Source organism: Oryza sativa, chromosome 2 (assembly GCF_034140825.1).
Source record: "Oryza sativa Japonica Group chromosome 2, ASM3414082v1".
Lineage (NCBI taxonomy): Eukaryota > Viridiplantae > Streptophyta > Magnoliopsida > Poales > Poaceae > Oryza > Oryza sativa.
In genome coordinates this window covers 4,963,213-4,985,487 of record NC_089036.1, presented here as the reverse complement: position 1 = coordinate 4,985,487, position 22,275 = coordinate 4,963,213, and the positions used below count along the sequence as shown (strand labels likewise).

At 43.2% G+C, this 22,275-nt stretch overlaps 2 protein-coding genes and 1 non-coding gene across 5 annotated transcripts; 2 read left to right on the top strand and 1 right to left on the bottom strand.

Moving 5' to 3' along the window:
- Nucleotides 1-2,231: 2,231 nt before the first annotated feature.
- LOC107277631 (uncharacterized) lies at nucleotides 2,232-9,308 on the bottom strand. 3 transcript variants are annotated; one of them, XR_010739125.1, is made up of 3 exons: nucleotides 7,690-7,951; nucleotides 3,469-3,602; nucleotides 2,232-2,631 (listed from the first exon to the last, which is right to left on the bottom strand). It is a non-coding gene; the product is annotated as an uncharacterized protein (transcript). The 3 variants fall into 3 exon arrangements; XR_010739126.1 differs by having other exon boundaries at nucleotides 2,232-2,626; XR_010739124.1 differs by lacking the exon at nucleotides 2,232-2,631 and adding an exon at nucleotides 8,915-9,308 and having other exon boundaries at nucleotides 3,196-3,602; nucleotides 7,690-8,830.
- LOC4328566 (putative multidrug resistance protein) lies at nucleotides 4,442-6,782 on the top strand. Its single transcript, XM_015769541.2, has 2 exons — nucleotides 4,442-5,326; nucleotides 5,403-6,782. The coding sequence occupies exons 1-2, from the start codon at nucleotides 4,460-4,462 to the stop codon at nucleotides 6,780-6,782; spliced, it is 2,247 nt and encodes a 748-aa protein (XP_015625027.1). The 5' UTR covers nucleotides 4,442-4,459.
- Nucleotides 9,309-16,306: 6,998 nt separating the features above from the next.
- Nucleotides 16,307-17,294, top strand: LOC4328564 (ethylene-responsive transcription factor 3). Its single transcript, XM_066307457.1, has one exon. It carries the CDS (start codon nucleotides 16,400-16,402, stop codon nucleotides 16,997-16,999), a length of 600 nt encoding a protein of 199 aa, XP_066163554.1. The 5' UTR covers nucleotides 16,307-16,399; the 3' UTR covers nucleotides 17,000-17,294.
- Nucleotides 17,295-22,275: the final 4,981 nt, after the last annotated feature.

Sequence of the window (22,275 nt, the reverse complement as noted above, 5' to 3'; positions counted from 1 at the left end):
TGAACAAAATAGAAAACCTCCTTGTTGTAACTTAGATATGCTGTTCAACGGGTAAGGAGAATTTTTTTTTTTTTTTTGGGGGGGGGGGTGGGGGGGATGTCCAGTATACCCATGTCCCCATATCAAAACCTGAAACTAAGGAGTACGAATAATCATATGAAATAAAGGGGTTCTAATTTACTAACTAATGCCAATTCTCCAATCTGCCTTAAACCTAATGGCGATAATTTCATATAACAACTACCAACATCTTGCTGTAAAACAACCAGTGGTTTCATATGAAACTACGGACAGAAATATTCCTAGAGAATGCCGCAACTAGCTGATTCACGCTAGTGCAGTTTTGAACATACTTTTGGGTGATGATCTGCGTATACGATGGTACAAGGCAGACTTATTTTAATAAACATGAACAAAAGAAGGGACACATCGATGGTACAAGGCAGTGTAAACTTATTTTAATAAACATGAACAAAAGAAGGGACACGTGAACTTACTTAATAGGCGGCTGAACTTCAGCAATGCCGGTGGTCCACTGCGTTGAGCTCTCTTCCGAATTCTTCCTAACCTATAAGCAAAAATATATTGGCACGTACAATGTACAACACGTTAAAACCATTAAAAATCTAGCCTTACAAGAGTACATTGAAGCCAGGGGCGGAGCTACGTTGTATCACTGGGGTCAGATGACACCGACGATATCTGACCAACCAGTATGTTCCTTCGTATATTGCAAGCAGTGACCCCATTAGCCGATGCTTGTTGACCCTGGCCCATTGAACTGCAGCGGTTCACAGACTAAACGCTACTAGCAATGCATAATAGTTACAGGCTAGTGTGAGAACTGCTCACCACCATCGCACAGCTTACCCATAGCATGTTTGAGCACTTAACAGATTAGCTATTTTTAGCTATGTAGTGTGTTTATACATGAAATTAGGCTAGCTAGTAATTCTACTCAAGTAGTAGTACAAATTAGTCCTTTTTAAGTTAATAAACAACTTTAAGAACGTTTTTGCCAAAATAATTAGGCATAGTTCGTCAATTTTATATGGTTTTAGCTCATAAATTATTGCCTACTTTAGAGTTTATAGTCTAAATAAGTCTAAAACAATGATATCCCACCGAAATTACCTCAATCCACCATTAATTTATTTCCAAAAACTTTTGGATCTAAAAATATGTAGCCTAAAAAATTGATCCTAGAATTAGAGCCCTATCAAATATGGCAGTAGCTTAGGCTAGCTAATGTGACCCCGGTGCCTCAAAATCCTGGCTCCGCCCCTGATTGAAGCTCTACTCGGCTACAAACCTTGAGGTGGTCCGCCACTGCCATAGTGTAGAGCTCATCGACATGGTGTTTTTCCTCCTTGTCTTTCACATCGATCTCATTGCCCCCTCTTCGTCAACAACTCGTTCCTTCAGAGATCAAACCCACGCATGCGCGCACGCTCGATTCAATTCCAGCATCAAGATGAATTTTGGGATCCTCAATGGTGGCCGCTTCCTGGATAACGAGATCGTCCTTCTCAGCATCTCTGGCGGCCGCTAACCCTCCGCTTCCTCTCCCGGAGCTTTCTGCACATGCCCTGCGAGGGAGAGGGAGGCATGAGCGAGAGGTCACTACCAAAAACCAAGCGAGAGGCGCGCGAGGGGGAGGTACCAGCAGGCGTCCTTGGACTGGTTTCCGGCGAGGCTTGCACATGGGCGAGGCGCGCCCCCCCAACCCCCACAAATTCGAAACTAATTCTCCGCCGCCGCCGACTGCGAGCAGGATGGTGGAGAGACCACCCCCCCCCCCCTCCCCAGACACGCGGCGGCGGAGCGCGGTTGGCAGAGTGGCGCACGGCGCGAGGGAGATGGGGGCTTGGTCGGAATCCCCGCGAACGCGTTCCGCCGCCGCCGCCGCCGCCGCCGCCTCTCGCGGCGAGGTGATCGAGTGGTTGGGGAATGAGAACAACAATATACGCCTCCGTGTGCCGTTTACGTATACCTGGTTTTACGCTTTCTGCCAGTGTCAGACCTGGTATATTGGGCTGTTCAGACTCCAAAAAGAATCTCACCACAAGATTTACTGCTTGAATAAAACTTTATGTGCAATTATAGTATCAATATTTATAATAACTTATATAAATATGTACAAACCACAAATGTGTATATATTTATATATAAGATTTATATACACACACTTATGCTCTATACATATCAATACAAAGTTTTATACACAAACCTTTTTATATATACCAATAAAAAAATTTCATATGTTTATTTTTATTAACTGGGTTAATATAAGTTTACATTACACGAATATGCATAAAATTTGTAAAAAAAGTGTATAAAGTAAAGGCGTATACACTATGTATAAAATTTATATACACGAATATGTCTAAGTAGACTTCTTTTTTTCTTTTCTAAATTTGTTTTTAATTAGTTTGTTTAAAACTATATGGAAGAGCCGGAGAGGGTTAACTATTTTGTATATCTTCCAATTAAAGCATAGCCGTGAGCATAAGGGTAATCTAGGGACGGACGGGGAGCCACCGACCACATGGTCATGCACGAGAGGATGGAAAGGAGCGGATCTTGTCCACCTTATCGTTTCGGCTTACCACTTCGACGTTAGGATCTGCACTGAACATAAGTAAAGTAAGATAGGGTCAGGACCTGCATATATTGCATATGATTGGGGTGAATATGCATGGGTCTGGCCTAATCTATGATTCATGGATATTTTCCACATTATATATTCATCCAAACCAGCTAATTACCACTCCACCTAAGACATAGTTTTGCCAATACGAGCAGGTGGTGAAGAACTTCAGCTCGATGGTGGTGCCGGAGGCAGGTACAGCCACCGGCCTGCGTCTCGTACAGCTAGCAGAGAGGGAAGACTATCTCACGTCGTGGGCTCGTGGCCGCTCTTAGAGCATATAAGCTCATCTTTTACATTTGTTTTAAAATAAGTTTATTTATAAAGTAATCCTTAGATCGAAGTTTGTGGAATAGGGAAAAATTGTACTGAGAGTAGATAAAATAGAAAATAGTTGTATTGAGATTTGATAAAGTAAGGATATTATAGTTTTTTTAATTTTGTGATAAATGAAAAATAAATATATTTTAGGACAGAGCAAGTGCACAAAAGTTAATTTGCAATTCAGAAAAAAATTCGCTTAAAATTATTACACGTCTAAAAAATTATAGAGAATCGCAATTATATTTAGGCAAGAATTAACGTAATTGTCCCAAGTACAACAACAGAACGGAATGGCCACATTATATTGTACATGCCTCTATCAATATTGCTGCTACGTACAACTGCCCAATTTCAAATCAAAGCATTAAAAAGGCCTTAGTTAATCTACGGTACTATAAACAATACCATCAAATAATTAAAGATAGGAGACTATAGTATTCCAGAAAAGTAGAGGCAAGGGGTGAAGATGATGCATGGATAAAAATAGTACTAACCCCGAAAATATAAACCGGCTCTCATTAATATTGTCATCCAAAATATAGCCACCTCCACTATTTTATCGTGTTTAATTGATCATTAATTAGTTATACACCGAACATTCCAGCAATTTGCACATGCATGTAATCTGCTGCAGAAAAAAAAATAACGTGTTAATGAACTATTCCCACTGTCCCAAATTATAAGGCATATTTTTTTCTACACAAGTTTTGATGATATACTTTAATTATTAATTTATTTCATATTATGTCATCAACAACTATAATATTAGTATCACTTGAAAGTATTTTAAAATACGAATCTAACTATATAACATACATAATATATAATACTAACATAGATATTATTAGTGTAATTATTAGCCAAAAGTTACCGCGTTTGATTTTTGAAGGTGTGACACGTAGGAATCAAGATAACCTGATGTGCACATCCCCCCTAAAGAGTGGTTACTAGTATTTGTTTACTACTGATTCTCAAGTGTTTTCAATCAGTTGTAAAGCAGGGTTTTGACGTGGGTAAAGGAACAGGGTATTATTACAAGTAAGAGTATGATCTGGAATTCTGGATTATATCTGTAGGAGGATAATAGCAATCTGCTGCCTTGTAACTCAATAATCTAGGGAAGTATTTAATGTTGCACAAAGATTTTAGAGATCTTTATGAAACAACAAGGAGACATGGCAAGCCAACATTATCTCACAGTTTAAGAAGTGCGATCTAATCAATTGTCCATGATTATGTTTGTTTGTGGTTAGCAATAAAGGGTAGAATGCTCACTTCTAACAATCAAATGAGCTGAAACAAGATAATAATATACTTACCATAATGACGCTTTCATATTGTCTATACAACCCATCAATTTAGTGTTCATGTCAATATCTTGCACATATCGTTAAGAATTTCAAGAATGTTTAGCTTATAAGCATTCCAACCCTAGTGATAACCTAGTTTGAAATAAAACAACAGGTGGGAGAGCGCGGTGTCCAAATGTCTGGAGGGCAGAAGCAGAGAATTGCTATTGCCAGAGCAATCCTGAAGTCACCCAAGATCCTACTCCTTGATGAAGCCACTAGTGCATTGGACACTGAGTCAGAGCGCATTGTACAGGAGGCCCTAGACATGGCATCTATGGGCCGGACTACTATCATAATTGCACATCGTCTATCCACTATCCGCAATGCTGACATAATTGTTGTCATGCAGTCCGGTGAGGTTATGGAGCTGGGACCCCATGATGAGCTCATTGCTAATGAGAATGGCCTCTATTCATCTCTTGTGCACCTTCAACAGACCAGAGATTCAAATGAGATTGATCAAATTTGTGTAACAGGTAGTACATCTGCTGTAGAGCAGTCCAATATCCACATCATGACCAGGAGGTTCTCTACAGTTAGCAGGTCAAACTCCGCAAGGTCATTGGGTGATGCAAGAGATGCTGACAACACTAAGAAGCAAAAGCTTCCAGTGCCATCCTTCAGAAGGCTATTTATGCTTAATGCACCAGAATGGAAGCAATCACTAATGGGGGGTTTTAGTGCAATTTTGTTTGGAGGCATCCAACCTACGTATTCATACACCTTGGGAAGCATGATCTCAGCCTACTTCTTGACAGATCATGCAGAAATCAAGGACAAAACAAGGACCAACGCACTCATCTTCCTAGGTCTTGCAGTGCTGTCATTTTTTCTAAATATTGGGCAGCATTATAACTTTGGTGCAATGGGGGAATACCTCACCAAGAGAATCAAAGAACAGATGCTTGCAAAGATCCTCACCTTCGAAATTGGGTGGTTTGACCATGACAAGAACTCCAGTGGCGCCTTATGCTCACAGCTAGCTAAGGACGCCAACATAGTAAGTGCATATATAAAAATATGTATGTATATGATTAAAACATAATAGTAAGTGACCTGCTATCCTATTATTGTAGGTGAGGTCTCTCGTGGGTGACCAAATGGCTCTTATGATCGAAACAATTTCAACAATACTTATTGGATACACCATGGGACTGATCATTGCCTGGCGTTTGGCCCTTTTCATGATAGTGATGCAGCCTCCCATCATTGTTTGCTTTTATGTTCGTCGTGTCTTATTTAAGAGCATGTCCGAGAAATCAAAATATGCACAAGCTAAAAGTAGCAAGCTAGCTGCTGAGGCAGTCTCCAATCTCCAAACGGTTACCGCTTTCTCATCCCAAGAGCGCATCTTACGCCTCTTTAACCAAGCACAAGATGGAGCACGCAAGGAAAGCATCCGTCAATCATGGTTTGCAGGGCTCGGCCTTGGTACCCCCATGAGCCTCATGATATGCACATGGGCCCTTGAACTTTGGTATTGTGGCAGGCTTGTGGCTGACCACCAAATTACTAACACGGAGCTCTTCCAAACCTTTTATATTCTAATAAATACATGTCGTGTAACTGAAGAGGCAGGAAGCATGACAACAGACCTAGCCAAGGGTGCAGATGCAGTCGCTTCAGTATTTTCTATTCTTGATCGGGAAACAGAAATCGATCCTAACAACCCTCATGGATACAAGCCAGAGAAGCTCAAAGGCGAGGTGGACATCAGAGGAGTCGATTTTTCATACCCATCAAGGCCAGATGTAATAATTTTCAAAGGATTCACATTGAGCATCCAACCAGGCAAGTCAACTGCCATAGTTGGGAAAAGTGGCTCCGGCAAATCAACTATCATCGGGCTCATAGAGAGGTTCTACGACCCAATTAGGGGGTCGGTGAAGATTGATGGAAGGGATATCAAAGCATATAATCTTAGATATCTACGGCGGCATATTGGACTGGTCAGCCAAGAGCCAACACTATTCGCTGGTACAATCAGAGAGAATATTGTGTATGGCATAGACATAGCTAGCGAGGTGGAAATTGAGGATGCAGCAAGGTCTGCTAATGCACATGACTTCATCAGCAACCTAAAGGATGGATATGACACGTTGTGTGGTGAGAGAGGAGTTCAGCTGTCAGGAGGGCAGAAACAACGCATTGCAATTGCCCGTGCCATCCTGAAGAACCCAGCTATCTTGCTACTGGATGAAGCTACAAGTGCACTGGACAGCCAATCCGAGAAGGTGGTACAAGAGGCACTGGACAGAGTGATGGTTGGCAGAACAAGTGTGGTGGTGGCACATAGGCTTAGCATTATACAAAAGTGTGACCTTATCACTATGCTTGAAAAAGGAACAATTGTAGAGAAGGGCACACACACATCCCTCATGGCGAAGGGCTTCTCTGGAACATATTGTAGCTTGGTTAGTTTGCAACAAGCAGGCAACCAGCAGGTCCAGCTCTGAGGTTTTGCATGGCAAGACAGCACCCATTTCCAAACAACACACGGTTCAAATGAGTTGTTTTCTATGACAATGGGTTGTTTTTCCTCACATTGCTCTATCAGTATATAGAAATGTATGAAGCTTGTAGTTTCTTTTCTTGCATTATCTGTTGGGACTATACTGTAATGATGATATTATATTGTAATGATGATATTAGGTTGCATTTCTTTCTTCTTTTGTGCTATATATATTGGAAACCTCCATAGCTATTGAACACAGCACACGCAGACTAGTACAAATGTAACACCATGATGACATGATCAGTGGCAGAAATGATGTTCATAACGGTATTATATATTGACAGAATTATAGCCCATATGGACTTTAAGAAGATGTAAGGTTCGGTAGAAATTCAGAATGATGCTCCTCCTTATAGTCGAGGAGTAATAGAATCACAAAGCAAAAACATTAGGGCAGGAATAATCAATTTTACCTAGTATCGGCTTGTAATTCAAAATTCTTGGCTTTCAGATATGTGTTTATTAATTTATTTATGCAACTGCTTCCAGTTAGCACTTCTTTTTTCTAAGAACCTAATGAGCCATGAACAATGCAGAAAACTTCCTTCTGTAACTTTTGATGTGTGGTTCAACAAGTAGGGACACGGTTTTTTTTTTCAGGAATAGCCAATACCCCAACACTTTTTTTTTCTCATATCAACACTCGCAACTAAGGAGTATGAAATACTCGTATGAACTAAAGCGGATTTCTAAGTTACTACTGCTAAATAATGCCACTTCTCCGATCCACCATAGACTAATGGCGAGAATTTCATACAACAACAACCAACATCTTGCAGCAAAACAAATTAGTGGAATTCCGTAACGAGATGATTCAGGCCAGTACGGTGTAGTTTCGAGTTTATCACCTGGTGGGGGCGCCGCGGCGGAGGGGAGGAGTAGCCATCGTCGCTCGTCGGATCCCTAGAGGTGAGGTCCCAGACACACGACGAGTTCACCGGGCGCCGCGGCGGCGGAGCCAGGAGGGGAGGAGTGGCGCACGACACGATCTAGGAGATGGGGGGTTGGGCGCGCCGCGCAGCGCCGCCGCCGTCCCGCTCGACCGGCGGCGGCGGCCGCCGCTTCGCGCTTCCGCGTGCCGTTTCGGGCTTCACGCTCCCGGTGAGACCTAGTATTGGACCGTTCAGCAGTTGGCACAAGTTTCTAAGGAATAAGTTCATCGGAGGTCCCTTAACTTAACAGCGAGATTTTTTGTGGTCCCTTAATCACAAAACCAGAAATCTTCATCCCTAAAATATACAAAACCGTTCACTCAAGGTCCCTAGGCAATATATATGGGTGGTTTTGCTGACGTGGCATTCTAGTCAGAAAAAAAAATTAAAAAGTACGTGGGGCCCACATGTCAGCAGCACATTGTTTCTCTTTTTCTTCTCCTTCTCCTCTTTTCTCTCTTCTCTCTTTCTAAACTTTAGTGAGGGAGGCCGGCGGTAGGCGGAGAAGCGCGCGCGGATGCAAGTGGTGCAGCGGAGGACGAGCGCGGCAGCGGAGCGGCCGCGGGCGCGAGCGAGGCGGGCCGAGCAGTGGAGTGCGAGCGCAGCGGCGGGCAAAGAAGCGGAGGGCGAGCGTGGCGACGGAGCGGCGATGGGCGAGCGCGGCGGCGGGTGGAGCGGCGGAGTGCGAGCCAGGATGCGGGTGGCGCAACGGAGGGCGAGCGCGGCAGCGGAGCGGCGGCGGGCCGAGCAGTGGAGCGCGAGCGCGACAGCGGGCAGAGAAGCGGAGGGCGAGCGCGGTGGCAGAGCGGCAATGGGCGAGCACGCGGCGACCCTTCTGCCGCCAGCGACGACTACGAGGAAGACCCCTCCCAGCCTTCCCTCCTTCCTCCTTGAGCTCCCTCGCACCGGCGCCGGTGCTAGGGGCGGAAAGCTGACAGTGCTGGCCGTCGTGGTTAGCTCGCTTGCCGCAGCAACGCTGGTCCGGGCACTAACTGGCTGATGCTTCTGCGGATCGATGCCCTGGCTCAAGAGCTTGAGCTTGATGCGCGTGTTCCACCTGCAAAACCAATCAATCAGCACCAAGAACACAAGAAGAGCTAACCGAAGCAGATGGCAACATGTTGAAATTTGTTTTGCTTACTTGTTCCCGAGAAGGGCGTGGAGCCTGATGGTGAGCTCGTCGTCGTCGTCGGTGAAGTTGCCGCGCTTGAGGTCGGGGCTGAGGTAGTTCATCTAGTGGAGGCAGCAGCTCTTTTTGGCAGCGGAGTAGCCCCACCGCTTTGGGGAGGGAGAGAGGGTCGACGGGGAGCTCCGCTCGCCGGCGGGCGGTGACGGGACCTGTGGTCGAGCACCCGGCGCGTTCGAACATCTCCGCCGCCGAGCTCGCCGTCGAGCCGGCCGCCACCTTTCCTCCTCTCCCGCCGCTGCCATCGGGCGGACCGCCTCTCTCTCCCTCTCCCGCTGCCGCCGTCCCCGCTCCGCCGCCGGCCACCTCTCTCCCCCTCTGTCGCCGCGCCTGCTCGAGAGAACTCGGAGAGAAGAGAAGAGAAGAGAGAAAAAAAAGAGAAATGTGGAACCCACAACATTGTCTCACTTACTCGTGGGCCCCACATATTAATTTTAATTTTTTTTGCTGACTAGGATGCCACGTCAATAAAACCACCCATATATACTATCTAGGGACCTTGAGTGAACGGTTTTGTATAGTTTAGGGGTGGAGATTTCTGGTTTTGTGGTTAAGGTACCTCGAAAAATCTCGGTGTAAAGTTGAGGGATGACCAGTGAACTTATTCCAGTTTCTAATGGCCCAGATGAATGGGCCGGTCAAAGTGGGCCGTATCGATGGGGGAGTTTTTTTTTTGGAATAAGTTCACCAGAGGTCTTTCAATTTAACAGCGAGATTTTTTTTAAGATCACTTAACTACAAAACCAGAAATGTTTACCCCTAAACTCACACAAACCGTGCACACAAGGTCCTATGGCAGTATACATAGTTGGTTTCGCTGATGTGTCATCCTAGTCAGAAAAAAATTAAAAAAATATATATAAGACCCACATATCAACTGCACATATTTTTTTTTCTTGTCTTTTCTTTTCTCTCTTATCTCTTCTCTTATTGAGGCCTGCGCTGGCGGAGAGCCGGCGGGCGAGCGCGACGGCGGGCAGAGCAGTGGAGGGCGAGCGAGCGCGGCAGGCGGGCTGCGGCTGTTGGCGCCCCGTTTCCTTCTATTTTCTTCCTGAATGCCGTCGGTCGGAATGGGTGGGTGAGGAGGCCGACTATTGCTGTTGCTGGCGCCCGTGCCGCCCAACTCCGGCAGCGCCCGAGGGAGGGGACGGCTGGATCCGCGCACAGTGGCCCGCCCCCTCAGCCACCGCCGCTCTCGAGGACAGAGGAGCTCCTCAGCCGCATCCACCTCCGCACAACAGCAAGGGCATCAACTACCAGATCCTCTCTCCAACCTAACCGTGTTCTCACCGGCAGCCGCGAGACGCCTGAGAGGAGGAAGGCCATGCAGGCTGCGATTCTATGTGCGCGTGCTTGCTCTGCCCATGCAACTGTGGGGTTCCTATGGCCACTGTATCTTTTTTTCCTCTCATCAGGATGGCGAGCTGAGCTTGGCAAACCCCATGCAGGAATAGAATTTAGCTTCTTGTTTTTATGTTTGCTCTTCTCCTTTCCGGTTAATTGTGGGTGAGAGGGAGCTCAAGGTGGAGGAAGACAAGAACCAGTTGCCCATGGTGGTGGTAGCAGCAGCGAGTCGACGCCCGTCGGCGCACTGGCCACTGCATTCGGGGTAAGGCCGCATCGTGTGGTCCGCGTCCAGGAGCAAGGACCGACACAACAAGGTGTGCACGAACGTCTCCGAGGTCGCCTACGCCGTCCGCCGCGCTCACCCGCCGTCCGCTCCGCCAGCAGCCAGCCGCTGCTCCGCTGCCAGGCTCCCCCATCGCCGCTTCGCCCGCTGCCGGCCTGGAGAAGAGAGAAGAGAAAAGAAGAGAGGAAAAGAAAAAAAAGATATGCAGCTGATATGTGGGCCTCACGTAATTATTTTTTCTGACTAGGATACCACGTCAGCGAAACTACCCATATATACTGCTATAGAACCTTGTGTGCACGGTTTATATGAGTTTAGGGGTAAATATTTCTGGTTTTATAGTTAAGGGACCTTAAAAAATCTCGCTGTTAAGTTGAGGGACCTCCGGTGTACTTATTTCTTTTTTTTCTTCTTCTTCTTCTCTTAGCTGTTTTCTTTTTCCTTCCGGAAAAGGGTACTCCCATATGCTTAGAGAAAAAATACATCTCAAAATTTGTTGCAGTATCTACTACTAGTTAGGTACAATGGCTGAAAGTAAGCTTGCTCGAACACTCGAATAGTACTCCTGATATTCGCAACTAGCATATATACTACTAAAATACAAGTCTTCTATTTATTAATAAATAATATCGTTGACTTTTGGACATATATTTGATTATTCGTTTTATTTAAAAATTTCACATAAATGTATAAGATATAAATCATTCTTGAAGTACTTTTAATGATAAAACAACTCGCAATAAAACAAATATTAGTTATGTAATTTTTTAAAATAAGATGAATGGTTAAATATCATTCCTAATTAAAATAGCGAAGCTAACGTAGCTCAATGGGTTGGTTTTCCGGTAGAACCAACCCACCCGAATCTAGTCCTATATCTGACACTTATGGTCGTATTTACGATTCACCTGTCGATAATGAGGTTAAACGCGCTTGTGTTTGTATCGTATTTCTCAAACAGAAAGTAAGTGAAATATTCTGCTATTTAGCCAGCATGGCAAGTAACAAGTTCAAGTTCTCATTAACAACATATCCTCTGTCCATACAGTTTTGATCCAACGATGGCGACGCCATCTTTGGTTTGCTCTCAACGAGTCTGTAGTGTACACGTAAAGTTTGTTATGGCTTTTGTCTGGCACGGCCCAGGTGAATGATCATTAGGAGAGCTTGAAAAGAGGAGAGCCATTCACCAACTGATCACTCAACGCCGCCCCGGTGTTTCTTCTGCAAAAGGAGGAGAGACGTTCACGCTCTCTCCCCTCCACCATTGTGTCTCGCTATCGACCTTCTCTTGTACGCTCAAGCTACACGTCTTTTCATCAGCCTAGTGACATACAATCGCCATACTGATTAATGAAACGTTGTGCGTCACATGAAATTGAGAGGGTGTGTTCTCAACTAAGTTATCCTAATTTTTAGTTTTCGGTTAAATGGTATGTTTATTCTCAACAGTTAAACGGTGTGTTTTCTTTATAAAAGTTGTTTTCATAAAGTCATATAATTTTTTTTAAAAAAATATATCTTTTATTTAATTAATCATATGTTAATCTGTTGTTCATTTTTTTCATGCTAGGAGAAGTGTTCCCAACCCAAAACAAATGCATGGTGAGAATTTCAATGTTTAAGGTGGCAAATACTAATTCCGTTTCAAAATACTCCTATAACTGTAAGCATATATATTTTCATGTTTTCTAAACTTTTGAAAAAAAAGCATAGACATGCTTATATTTTAGAATATAAAGATAATAATTAACTGGGCGCAGAGTTCCCAAGACTCAAGTCTCGTGTTGTCACCTGTCAGAAGGCGAGATACTCTGGTTGTTGTTACGGATAAAATATAAATTTTAGAGTTAATTTCGAGGTTTTCTTCGTAGTTTAAATTTTTTAGAAAATTCAAAAAAATCTATTGATAAACACTCAATTTAATAAAGACTTTATCCTAGAAACATCATTGTTGTTATGGTTCTAGCTGTTCAGATTCGTAAATATAGAATACTCCCTCCGTCAAAAAAAAAGACAAACCATGGGTTTCCGTGTGCAACGTTTGAATGTCCGTCTTATATAAATTTTTTTTATAATTAGTATTTTCATTATTGTTAGACGATAAAACATGATTAATACTTTATGCGTGACTTATCTTTTAATTTTTTTTCATAATTTTTTTAAATAAAACGGACGATCAAATGTTGGACACGGAAACTAGGGTTAGCCTTTTTTTTCGGAGGGAGTATTTCACATCGGTATTAAGTTTGCTGTTCACTGGGCTCCACAGTCCTTTGGACCCACATGTCAGTGAAGAGGATCCCAATTGTGTTATATTAGGGCGGAGGGAGTCCTAATAACACGCGCGACGACACCGCGCATCACATCACCGATCGGCATCATGAGCCATGGATTTTGGTGTAACCCCCGCGCCCCCGCCCCCGTGCTCCGTAGTGGAATAGAGTAACATGCTCGGAGACGGACACACGATGGGATCGCCCGCCGCCCGCCGCCCGCCGGGCCCCCGTATCATCTGCCATCCGCGCCCGCCACATTCACCGCTTCGCTCGGCCCGCCCGCGCGGTCGTCGCTGCACGCCGAGCCCAACAAACAAACCGAATTAGCAAAGCGCCACCACAAGCAGCATGGGTTTTCCATGCATCTGTCCATCCACCGATCGATCGATGAATCGATCCACACGCATGTGTCGTCGTTCGTCGACGAGGCGGATCACGTATGAGCTCGGGGGCTTTTATTCCCTCCGATCCACGGCTGATCGGTTGGTGGGGTTGGCTGGCTGCTTGCTGCTGCCTGCTGGTCGTCGCATCGGCTGGTGGTGGTTGGCCGCCCGGTCGGTCTAACCCAACCCAACCCAACTCACATCTCTCTCAGGTCAGAGATACAGGGCATGTTCACTTTCGTGCCAAAAAAATCTTACCAAATTCTAAAATTTTGGCAGGATTTCTTATATAGTTACCAAAATTTGGTAGCAAACTAAATATAGCCATTTTTTAGCAACTTTACTAAAATTTCATAAGGTTAAAAATGACATCAAAGTGAACAGGCCCGTAGATGCACTAGTGCTTTTCTCTTTTTTTTCATTCGTTTTTTTTATTTTGTTTGAAACCAAACTTTTTTTAACGATGGATGGAAAGGCGGTGGGCATGATTATGGGGTAAAAACCGAGCAATGGAGCAAGCAAAAAATAGATGAAAGCAAAAGAGGCAGGCTAAACAAGACAATGGGGGGTAAAGTAGTAAAGAGGGGACAGGAGTAAAGCACTAAAACGTTGTTGGGGGGTGGGGGTGGGGGGAAGGGGGTTGTTAATTTTCACAAAACTATATGAGATTAGTAGAGGTAGTTAAAGCGGGAACGTATTATATACACACAAATTTTTCAATGTACACTTTATACAAACCAACTAGTAAATATCACAAAAAATATATAAAAAATTGGATACATACTTTCAGTAGTATTATACCTATGTGTGAAATGTTATCTTTAAATTTATTATACTTTCAATATTATACCATACTATGCCAACTTGAATATCCAATTAACTGCGTATTTTGACTGTGTATAGATTCAACGTGGTTATCCTTCTTTACTGCTCTTAATTTGTTATTTCCCGCGACAGTGGCATGTGTGAGTGTGACTAAGGAGAAAAGTCCGGTTTGGTGGATTTCTTATTATAAGCTTGGTAAGGAAAAGTCCAGATCCAACATACCGCATTTAAAGTTTGTTAAAAAACAAACAAAAACATGGATAGATCACACACGAATTCTCAGTTATTCCATGCAGATACATGAATGAGTTGCTGTTTTGTTTTTCCATACTCATAACATTACACAATGTTACAAAATTTAGAGGCGACGTCCTAAGGTCTTTAGTGTCTTAATTACACGTGCTTTTAAGCTTTATTGATTTTCTTTACCGGAATTTTTGCCCTTTACTTGTCATTTTCACAACACCAACATACATACCATGTTAATAGAACATAAATAGATCTTCTAAAACTTACTAGCTTTTCAGAGGGCTAACATGTGGACCCCATAGCTCACTATATTTCATATGAAACTTTCTATATAAAAATTGCTTTAAAATATTAGATAAATCTATTTTTCGTGTTTGTAATGATTAAAATTCAATTAATCATGCACTAGTGGCTTTTTCCGCACTTAACTTTATCTTCATATTTAGTAGAAATAAATACCACCTAAGTTTACTATAGTTGTCTACTATAGTCTTTTGATTCCGTCAACATTGCGCGGGTATTTTAACTAACAACGCCTTATTTTTCTATACCTTTTACTATGTCTTACACTATATGAGAAATGCTATAGGCACTACTAGAGAAATGCCTTTCTGGTGCCAGTTGCCAACCACACATAAGTGCCGGATTTGGCAACCGACACATCGCAGGTGGGACTTTTGAGTTCTCTCAAAGGTGTCGGCTTCAAGAATCGGCACATTTGAGGTGTATGGATCACAAAAAAAGAGTACGGCTCGGCTCCGCTCAATTCGAGCCGATGCCTGCAAACCAAAAAAGAAATCGAAAAATCTAAAAAAAACATCGGTTCTTGTTCATCACAAACAAAAATCATCAACAAACAAAAATCCACCGCAATCATAATCATAAACAAAATCCGTCGCTGCTTGTGGGGAGTCCGCCGCCGCCGACGGGAGACCACCGCTGACGTCGTCCCGGTCGCCGCCGACCCCCCTCCCCGGCCGCCGCCGACCCTCCCGCCGGATCTAGCGGAGGGGAGGGCGCCGGCCGCTGCTGCCGCCTCCGCCGGCTAGCCACCGTCCGCGGGAGAGAAGGGAGGGAGAGAGAGAAGGGAAGGAGACAGAGAGGAGAGCGAGAGAGAGGGAGGAGACGAGAGAGAGGAGATTGAAACTTATCTCCTTGTCGCCTCGTCATGGTGGGGCCCGCCGGTCGGCTCATCTAATTACTGGCTCGGCTCGATGACACCTATATTATAGGTGTCGGTTTTTAATGAACCGATACCTATAATATATTAAAGGTACTTTTTTTTTAAAAAGGCACCTATAGAATAGGTGTCGGTTTTTATTTAGTGCCGGCACCGATAATTGTTTAAAGGCGTCGTTTTATTGCGATTTCAACCCACGAAAGTGGGAAAAGATCTATAGGTGTCGGTTTCAGCACTTCCAAGACCTACTTGATGCTTTGTAGTAGTGAGGGATGCATTTGGTCAATTGATTTACACATAAATTATGGAGATAATGTGTTACCGCTGGTTAGCATGACCCTTTGTCGTATCAGCAAGCTACTATTGCGAAAGATCTTGTTTCCATATCTTTATAAAAAAATATAAATACATAAACATGCAATAATAATCACATGGAATATCAAAACATCTCGCGGTAGTCCATAGAAAACCTAACCTTACACAAAAGAAAAACAAAAGAAAAGACCCCCAAAAAGCAATTAAATTTTCTTTTAAACAACAACAGAACCTTAGACAAAAGAAAAACAAAAGAGAAACCCAAAAAGCAATTAATTTTTCTTTTAAACAACAACAAAAGAAAAGAATTAAAGAGGCCTGCGAGAAAGAAAAAGAGAGGAGAGAGGGTTGAGAAAAGAGAAAAAAAAGGAGGCACGCGGCCAGGGACGGTGGCGGTGGTGGCGAGTGGGCAGCGTCGTGGGCGGTGGCAGCACAAACAAGCAAACCTTCCCAATTAACTCCTCCCCCCACCCCCACCTTCCCCCTCTCCTCTCCTCCCCCCCCTCACAATTCCCATTCCCAATCCCCACCGCCTCGATTCCGATTCCCATCTCCTCGATTCCCGAGCTTGGCGCGGGCATGCGTCGCGGCGGCGCGGCGGAGGAGGACGCGGAGGCGGCGAGGTTCCGCGGGGTGCGGAAGCGGCCGTGGGGGAGGTACGCGGCGGAGATCCGCGACCCGGCGAAGAAGGCGCGGGTGTGGCTGGGGACCTACGACTCCGCCGAGGACGCCGCGCGCGCCTACGACGCGGCGGCGCGGGCGCTGCGCGGGGCCAAGGCCAAGACCAACTTCCCCCTCTCCCTCCCCCACGCCCAACCCCAGCTCCACCACCACCACCACCACCACCTCACCTACCCCGCCGCCGCTGTTGTCGCCGCTAGGCCGGCCACTAGCAGCCTCAGCTCCACCGTCGAGTCGTTCGGCACCCGGCCGCGGCCGGTGCTCCCGCCGCGGCCGCCCCCGCCGCCGCCGATCCCCGACGGTGACTGCCGCAGCGACTGCGGGTCGTCGGCGTCGGTGGTGGACGACGACTGCGCGGACGCCGCCGCCTCGCCCTCGTGCCGGCTCCCGTTCCAGTTCGACCTCAACCTGCCTCCTGGTGGAGGCGGCGGCGGCGGCGGCGGCTTTGGCTGTGCCTACGACGACGAGGAGCTGAGGCTGACGGCGCTGCGGCTCTGAGCCCCCAACCCCACCGGTCGTTGGAGAAAGAGGAAAAGGAGAAAAATATTTGGTTCTTCCCTTCTCTCGTAGCCGACATGATCCTTCCGCGCTTTGTGTTGTTCTTGTTTACTTGATCTGATGATGATTAATGTGGCCCGATCTGCGTATCTGCCTGCTTGCTGCTGGCGATAGATGATGATTGCTGCGTCTCGCAGCAGCTCGCTGTGGTTGTGCTGTTGTAATATAGCAACATTTTACTTGCTTCCTTCCTGTGAGGAAGCAGACAGCTAAAGTAACTTATTTTCAATCTTTAGCTACATGTGCTCATCTTGTTCTTACCCTTTATACTCTTTTAGTTTTTCTTTCTTTTTGGAATTGGGAAGCTTGAAACATCCCACCTATTTACTAGAATAGTCAGAAGGCTTGTAGCAAACAGGAAGCTTAAATGCCAGAAATATACAGCTGAAATTCGTTCTGTTAAAGCAATGATCTAGATCTGCATAAGATCGTCTTGCTTCCTTGATGCTTGTGTTGTTAACATGTTATTATGTCGATCCACACCTGTTGTTCCTACATCTAGTTTCACATTTGCTTTAAATTTGTGTTATAGCATAAGATCGCTTTGGATGTTCCATATAATTCCATGTTTGTGTGATCAAAAGAAATTCATATGAACCAAGTTTAGAAGCTATTATTTAGTGGGTAATACATAAAGACCTTCAGCATGAAATAATGTAGCAGCCTTTGGAATTTAGCTGAAAACCATTAGCATGGATAATTTGGCATCTGATTAGCTGATTCATTGGGCATCAAGCCATAATAGGCTCTGTTGGGCAGCCATATAAGCTGCAGCTGCTGCGGCTGCTACATCAGAAATTTGCTGCAAGCTGCAGCAATCCTTAACTACTGCAGCTGCAGCCGCAGCTGAAAAATACCAGCCGAACACACCCATAAAAGTGGATGATTCTATGTGGTGTAAACTCAGGTTAACTGCCCTGTAGCACCATATGACATTGGCGTCAAGATGATAACGGGATTAATTCTTGCAGGTGGAAAAGTTATGCTAGTAACATAATGTGTTGTGGCCTAATATGCGGAACATGTATTTTTCTAATATATCATTGTTTTGCAAATAATCTTTTCTGTATGATATAGCTAACATTTGTTTTTGTGTTTTGTCAAATCTTATGCCTACACTGATTTGCAGGCTTTCCCACTAAACCTCATACCTGTTCTTCTGCGCAACATTGGCAATCTTATTAGGGTTCTCTTGTTACATTTATGGGAGGAGGCATTGACCAAAGCAAACGACAAGGAAATATTCTTACATAAATGAAGTTAGTAATAAGTTTTGTTAGTTGCATGATACTTTGTTTATATCAGGGGTGATAGTTTCTTATAAATAATTAAGTTCCATTACAAATATAAGGGTATAATATGCCTATGCACCTAACTCACTTTGTTTTTTTAACGCAAGTCATGATTTTATCTTGAATATCATCAATTCATGTCCGTTTGCATTATCCTTTCTTTTGTGTGCATTGATAACATTTTATTCTGATTTCATCATTTATGTTGGGATGCAACAAAAATGTGCTGGCTCCTTTCTCTTAATGCTCCCACTGTTTCAATTTATGCGAAATTTGGATATTTAGTGTCATCTAGAAAACATGGTCTGGGAAATACCATTGTAGCATATATGAAAATGTAGACATGTTTTCCATAATTGACTTTGCAAATTATCATGCTATTCGCCTAATCAGAATCTGAGCATGATGCACTCTGGTTTTTTTACCTAATAATGTAAGTTAATCTTTAACACGCGATATACTTTCTACTTGTAGCTTCAGGTTATCAAAATTTTCTATGTTGCTATTAACTTTGGTCAATTATTATGCAGTTATCTACATGATTACATTTCTTCTTCAATAGGAAATGTCCATCTGATCTTTAAACATCACCAGTGAGAACCTATGGTAGGAAAAAGTAGTCCAGATATCATGTGAACGCATCTTATTATATAGTAGCTATTAACATGGAAAACATTTTTATATTTTTGGGGTCCCAGTGGTAAAACTAGCATGCAGTCATGCACTTCTTTTATCCTTTCTTCATGTTTTGCCTGACATACCGTGAACTAATAATCCTGCTGATCTACTATTGGATAAAACCAGAAACATTGTTGCCAACAAAGTGGTAGAAGTCCAATGGGAATGAGAATGATTTGGGCCTGTACAGCAGATATTGGAACCAACTGATGCATGTGATCTGTTTGTGAGTGCTTCTTTCTAAACACTTACACATTACTCTGAACTGGTGACGATTCTTCCGAACTCTGGGTTGAGTAAAGTGCAATTCACTAAAAACATGTTTTTGGGATAGTATTTGCTGGACCATTTGTTTTCTTAACTTTTCTGTTCTGCTTTGCATATTTGTGCTTGCATGTCCAATAGTCTTCGGTACTCCATTGCCCCAGCTGCCTGGTTAGATTTAAGGGCATTATTGAGCATGGTAGTGTTTATTTCCTCACATACTATTGGACAGTGATACTGATAACAAGAAGTAATAACTACTCTTCATAGATAGATTTAAGTTCCCTGTACCAAGTCATGAGGAGTTGAGGGCTGGGAAATATGTCATGACAATTAGATTTAAGGGCATTATTGAGCATTGTAGTGTTTATTTCCTCGCATACTATTGGACAGATACTGATAACAAGAAGTAATAACTATTCTTCATAGACATATTTAAGTTCCCTGTACCAAGTCATGATGAGTTGAGGACTGAGAAATATGTCATGACAATTAGATTTAAGGGCATTATTGAGCATGGTAGTGTTTATTTCCTCACATACTATTGGACAGTGATACTGATAGCAAGAAGTAATAACTATTAATTATAGACAGATTCAGGTTCCTTGTACCAAGTCATGTGGACTGGGAAATATATCATGACGATTGATTTCCTAGCTTGCAGATTCACTTTTGGAAAACCTCTCTCTGGGAAGAAGCATAGCTGATAGCTGTGAGGATAAAATGGAAACTGGTTTGTTAAAAAGCACTTACCTGATTAGAATCACTTCTAAAATCTGGATCTTTGGATGTAATTTATCTTGAGAAAAGGTGTAATTTAGCATGTGTGGTAGGCAATATGTAAAAACAAAATGTACATTTGTGCTATTCTTCTTTCTCAAGTTAACTGTCTTGTTACTGTATGGCATCCATTGCTTGTCTTGATTGATGATGGCTTTGGGTTTCTGTTTTTGTCTTTTCGTGCTCAAGTTCATTATGTCTTATTTTATTGATTTGATGATGCCTCCAGAGAGAATTGATCTATCCAGGTGTGCTTCAGTGATAGCATGAGTATGAATATAGTCAAGTTGGAGTGGACTCTAATCTACTCCATGAGCCAAATGGTGCAATCATGGGCAAGGACAAGGTGAGGCGAAACAGAAGAAAACACCCCCTGTACTAAGGACTGGTGCAAAGATGTAATATACCTTACGGTTATGAGTTATGACTTAAGTTGTTTGACATGTTGGGCCCCTATTTATATTTGTCTGGCTAAAATGCTAAATATACTTGATTGCCTCCCATTGTATGAATTGTTAGTCACATTTTCTTTGGCCTCTTATTGCAGCATGACTGATTAAAGAAATAGCTCGATGACTATTTTCTGCCATAATATTCCCAGCTATGCTCATCATGGAGTAAATTCATCACTGCATTTGCTGATTTCATTTCTAACCCTGACTGGTTTGATTTTGCTTGGTGACTCTGGGATCCATACGGAGTTACAGTGATATTAGTGCATCAGTTTTGCATGCCTTCTCTTATTTCTCTTGTTGAGATCTGCTTTTCTCCTTTTCACAATCTAAATCTATTGGGGCATTCAATGATTGTTGGTTTCACATGCCCCTGGTTTCTTTATCATTTTAGGTATTATTGGTGGCACTAGTTCCAACAGACCCGGCCACTGACTACCCACTTGTTTATCCAGTAGTAAAATGCAACATGAGCAGATTATGGGGTAACAAGTATGGTAATGACCTATTTGGCTATTTCCCTGTGTGATTGTCTTATGGCATTATTTATAACACTAGTGATTAGTACCATTTTCTGTTGTACCTTCTTTGTTTTGTTGCAACTTATTTAAATAAAAATGGATATGGTGATTGGTGACCTCTGTTCATTCCTTTAAATGCGTGTATCTGAATGAATGCTGCAGTTTGTTTTCCTCCATACTTTCTCCTGTCCAGTACTACTTTCTTTTTAATATCATCTTGTTAGTTTCTGGAGCTAACCTTGATATTGCTGAACATATATATACCTCACGATGCTATTTGCTGCTAGAAAGCTAAAGAAAACCATGAAGCTAGCCACCAAAGGTGCCGCAAATCTTGCGTGCACAATTCCAGGTTTTTTCCATGATAATCTGGACGCTTGTGCTGTTGTGCAGAGTTAGCTGCGCTAATGGCTATCACTATTATACTAACATTTTATCTTAGCACCTGCTCCGACATTGTTGCCATTAGTTTATTGATGATGATCTGATTAGTTTCTTCTCTTCTTTTTTACACACTGGATTAAACTGACTACTGCTCTCTGCTCCTTTGTTTCAGCTGCTGCTCCAGATCTTGCGCGTCACTGCCTGCTCACCAGCACGCAGGAGCAAAGCTTCCCATGTGCCTGATGTCGCGCCGGTGGTGTGCAATTCCGGCGACAACGACGGCGACGGCTATAATAATCGATCATGGGCGCTCGTAATGAAGCTTCTTTCAGTTATTGGGATCAGGAAACTATTTTAAATTCTCGAGAGGACATCCTCTTGTTATTTGTACTCTCGTTATTTGTATGTCATCTAAATGGTTATAAAAAAATTTAAAAAAATCAACAAAATAAATTAATGTGTGATAAATCACTTCAGAAACATGCAAGGTCAAATTTAAATTCTACAAGTTGCAAAAAAAAAACAAATTTAACGGTGGATATACATTAAATAGCAATAGTTTAATTTGTTTTTTTGTTGCAACTTGTAGAAGTTGAATTTTAACTTCTATGCTTGTGGAGTGATCTATCACATATTAATATATCTAGTTGATTTTGTTTTAAAAAAAAATTCATAACCATTTGGATGACATGCAAATAACGATGGAATGTCCACTCCCTATTGAGGTCGCCATTTCAAGATTTTTTTTTTCTTTCTTTTGCATCATCATCAAGCCACAGGCGGTGCGTCGGCTTGCTTCTCTTAAATTTCTCTTGCAATTTGGTCGCTTTCCGGTTTGTGTTGAT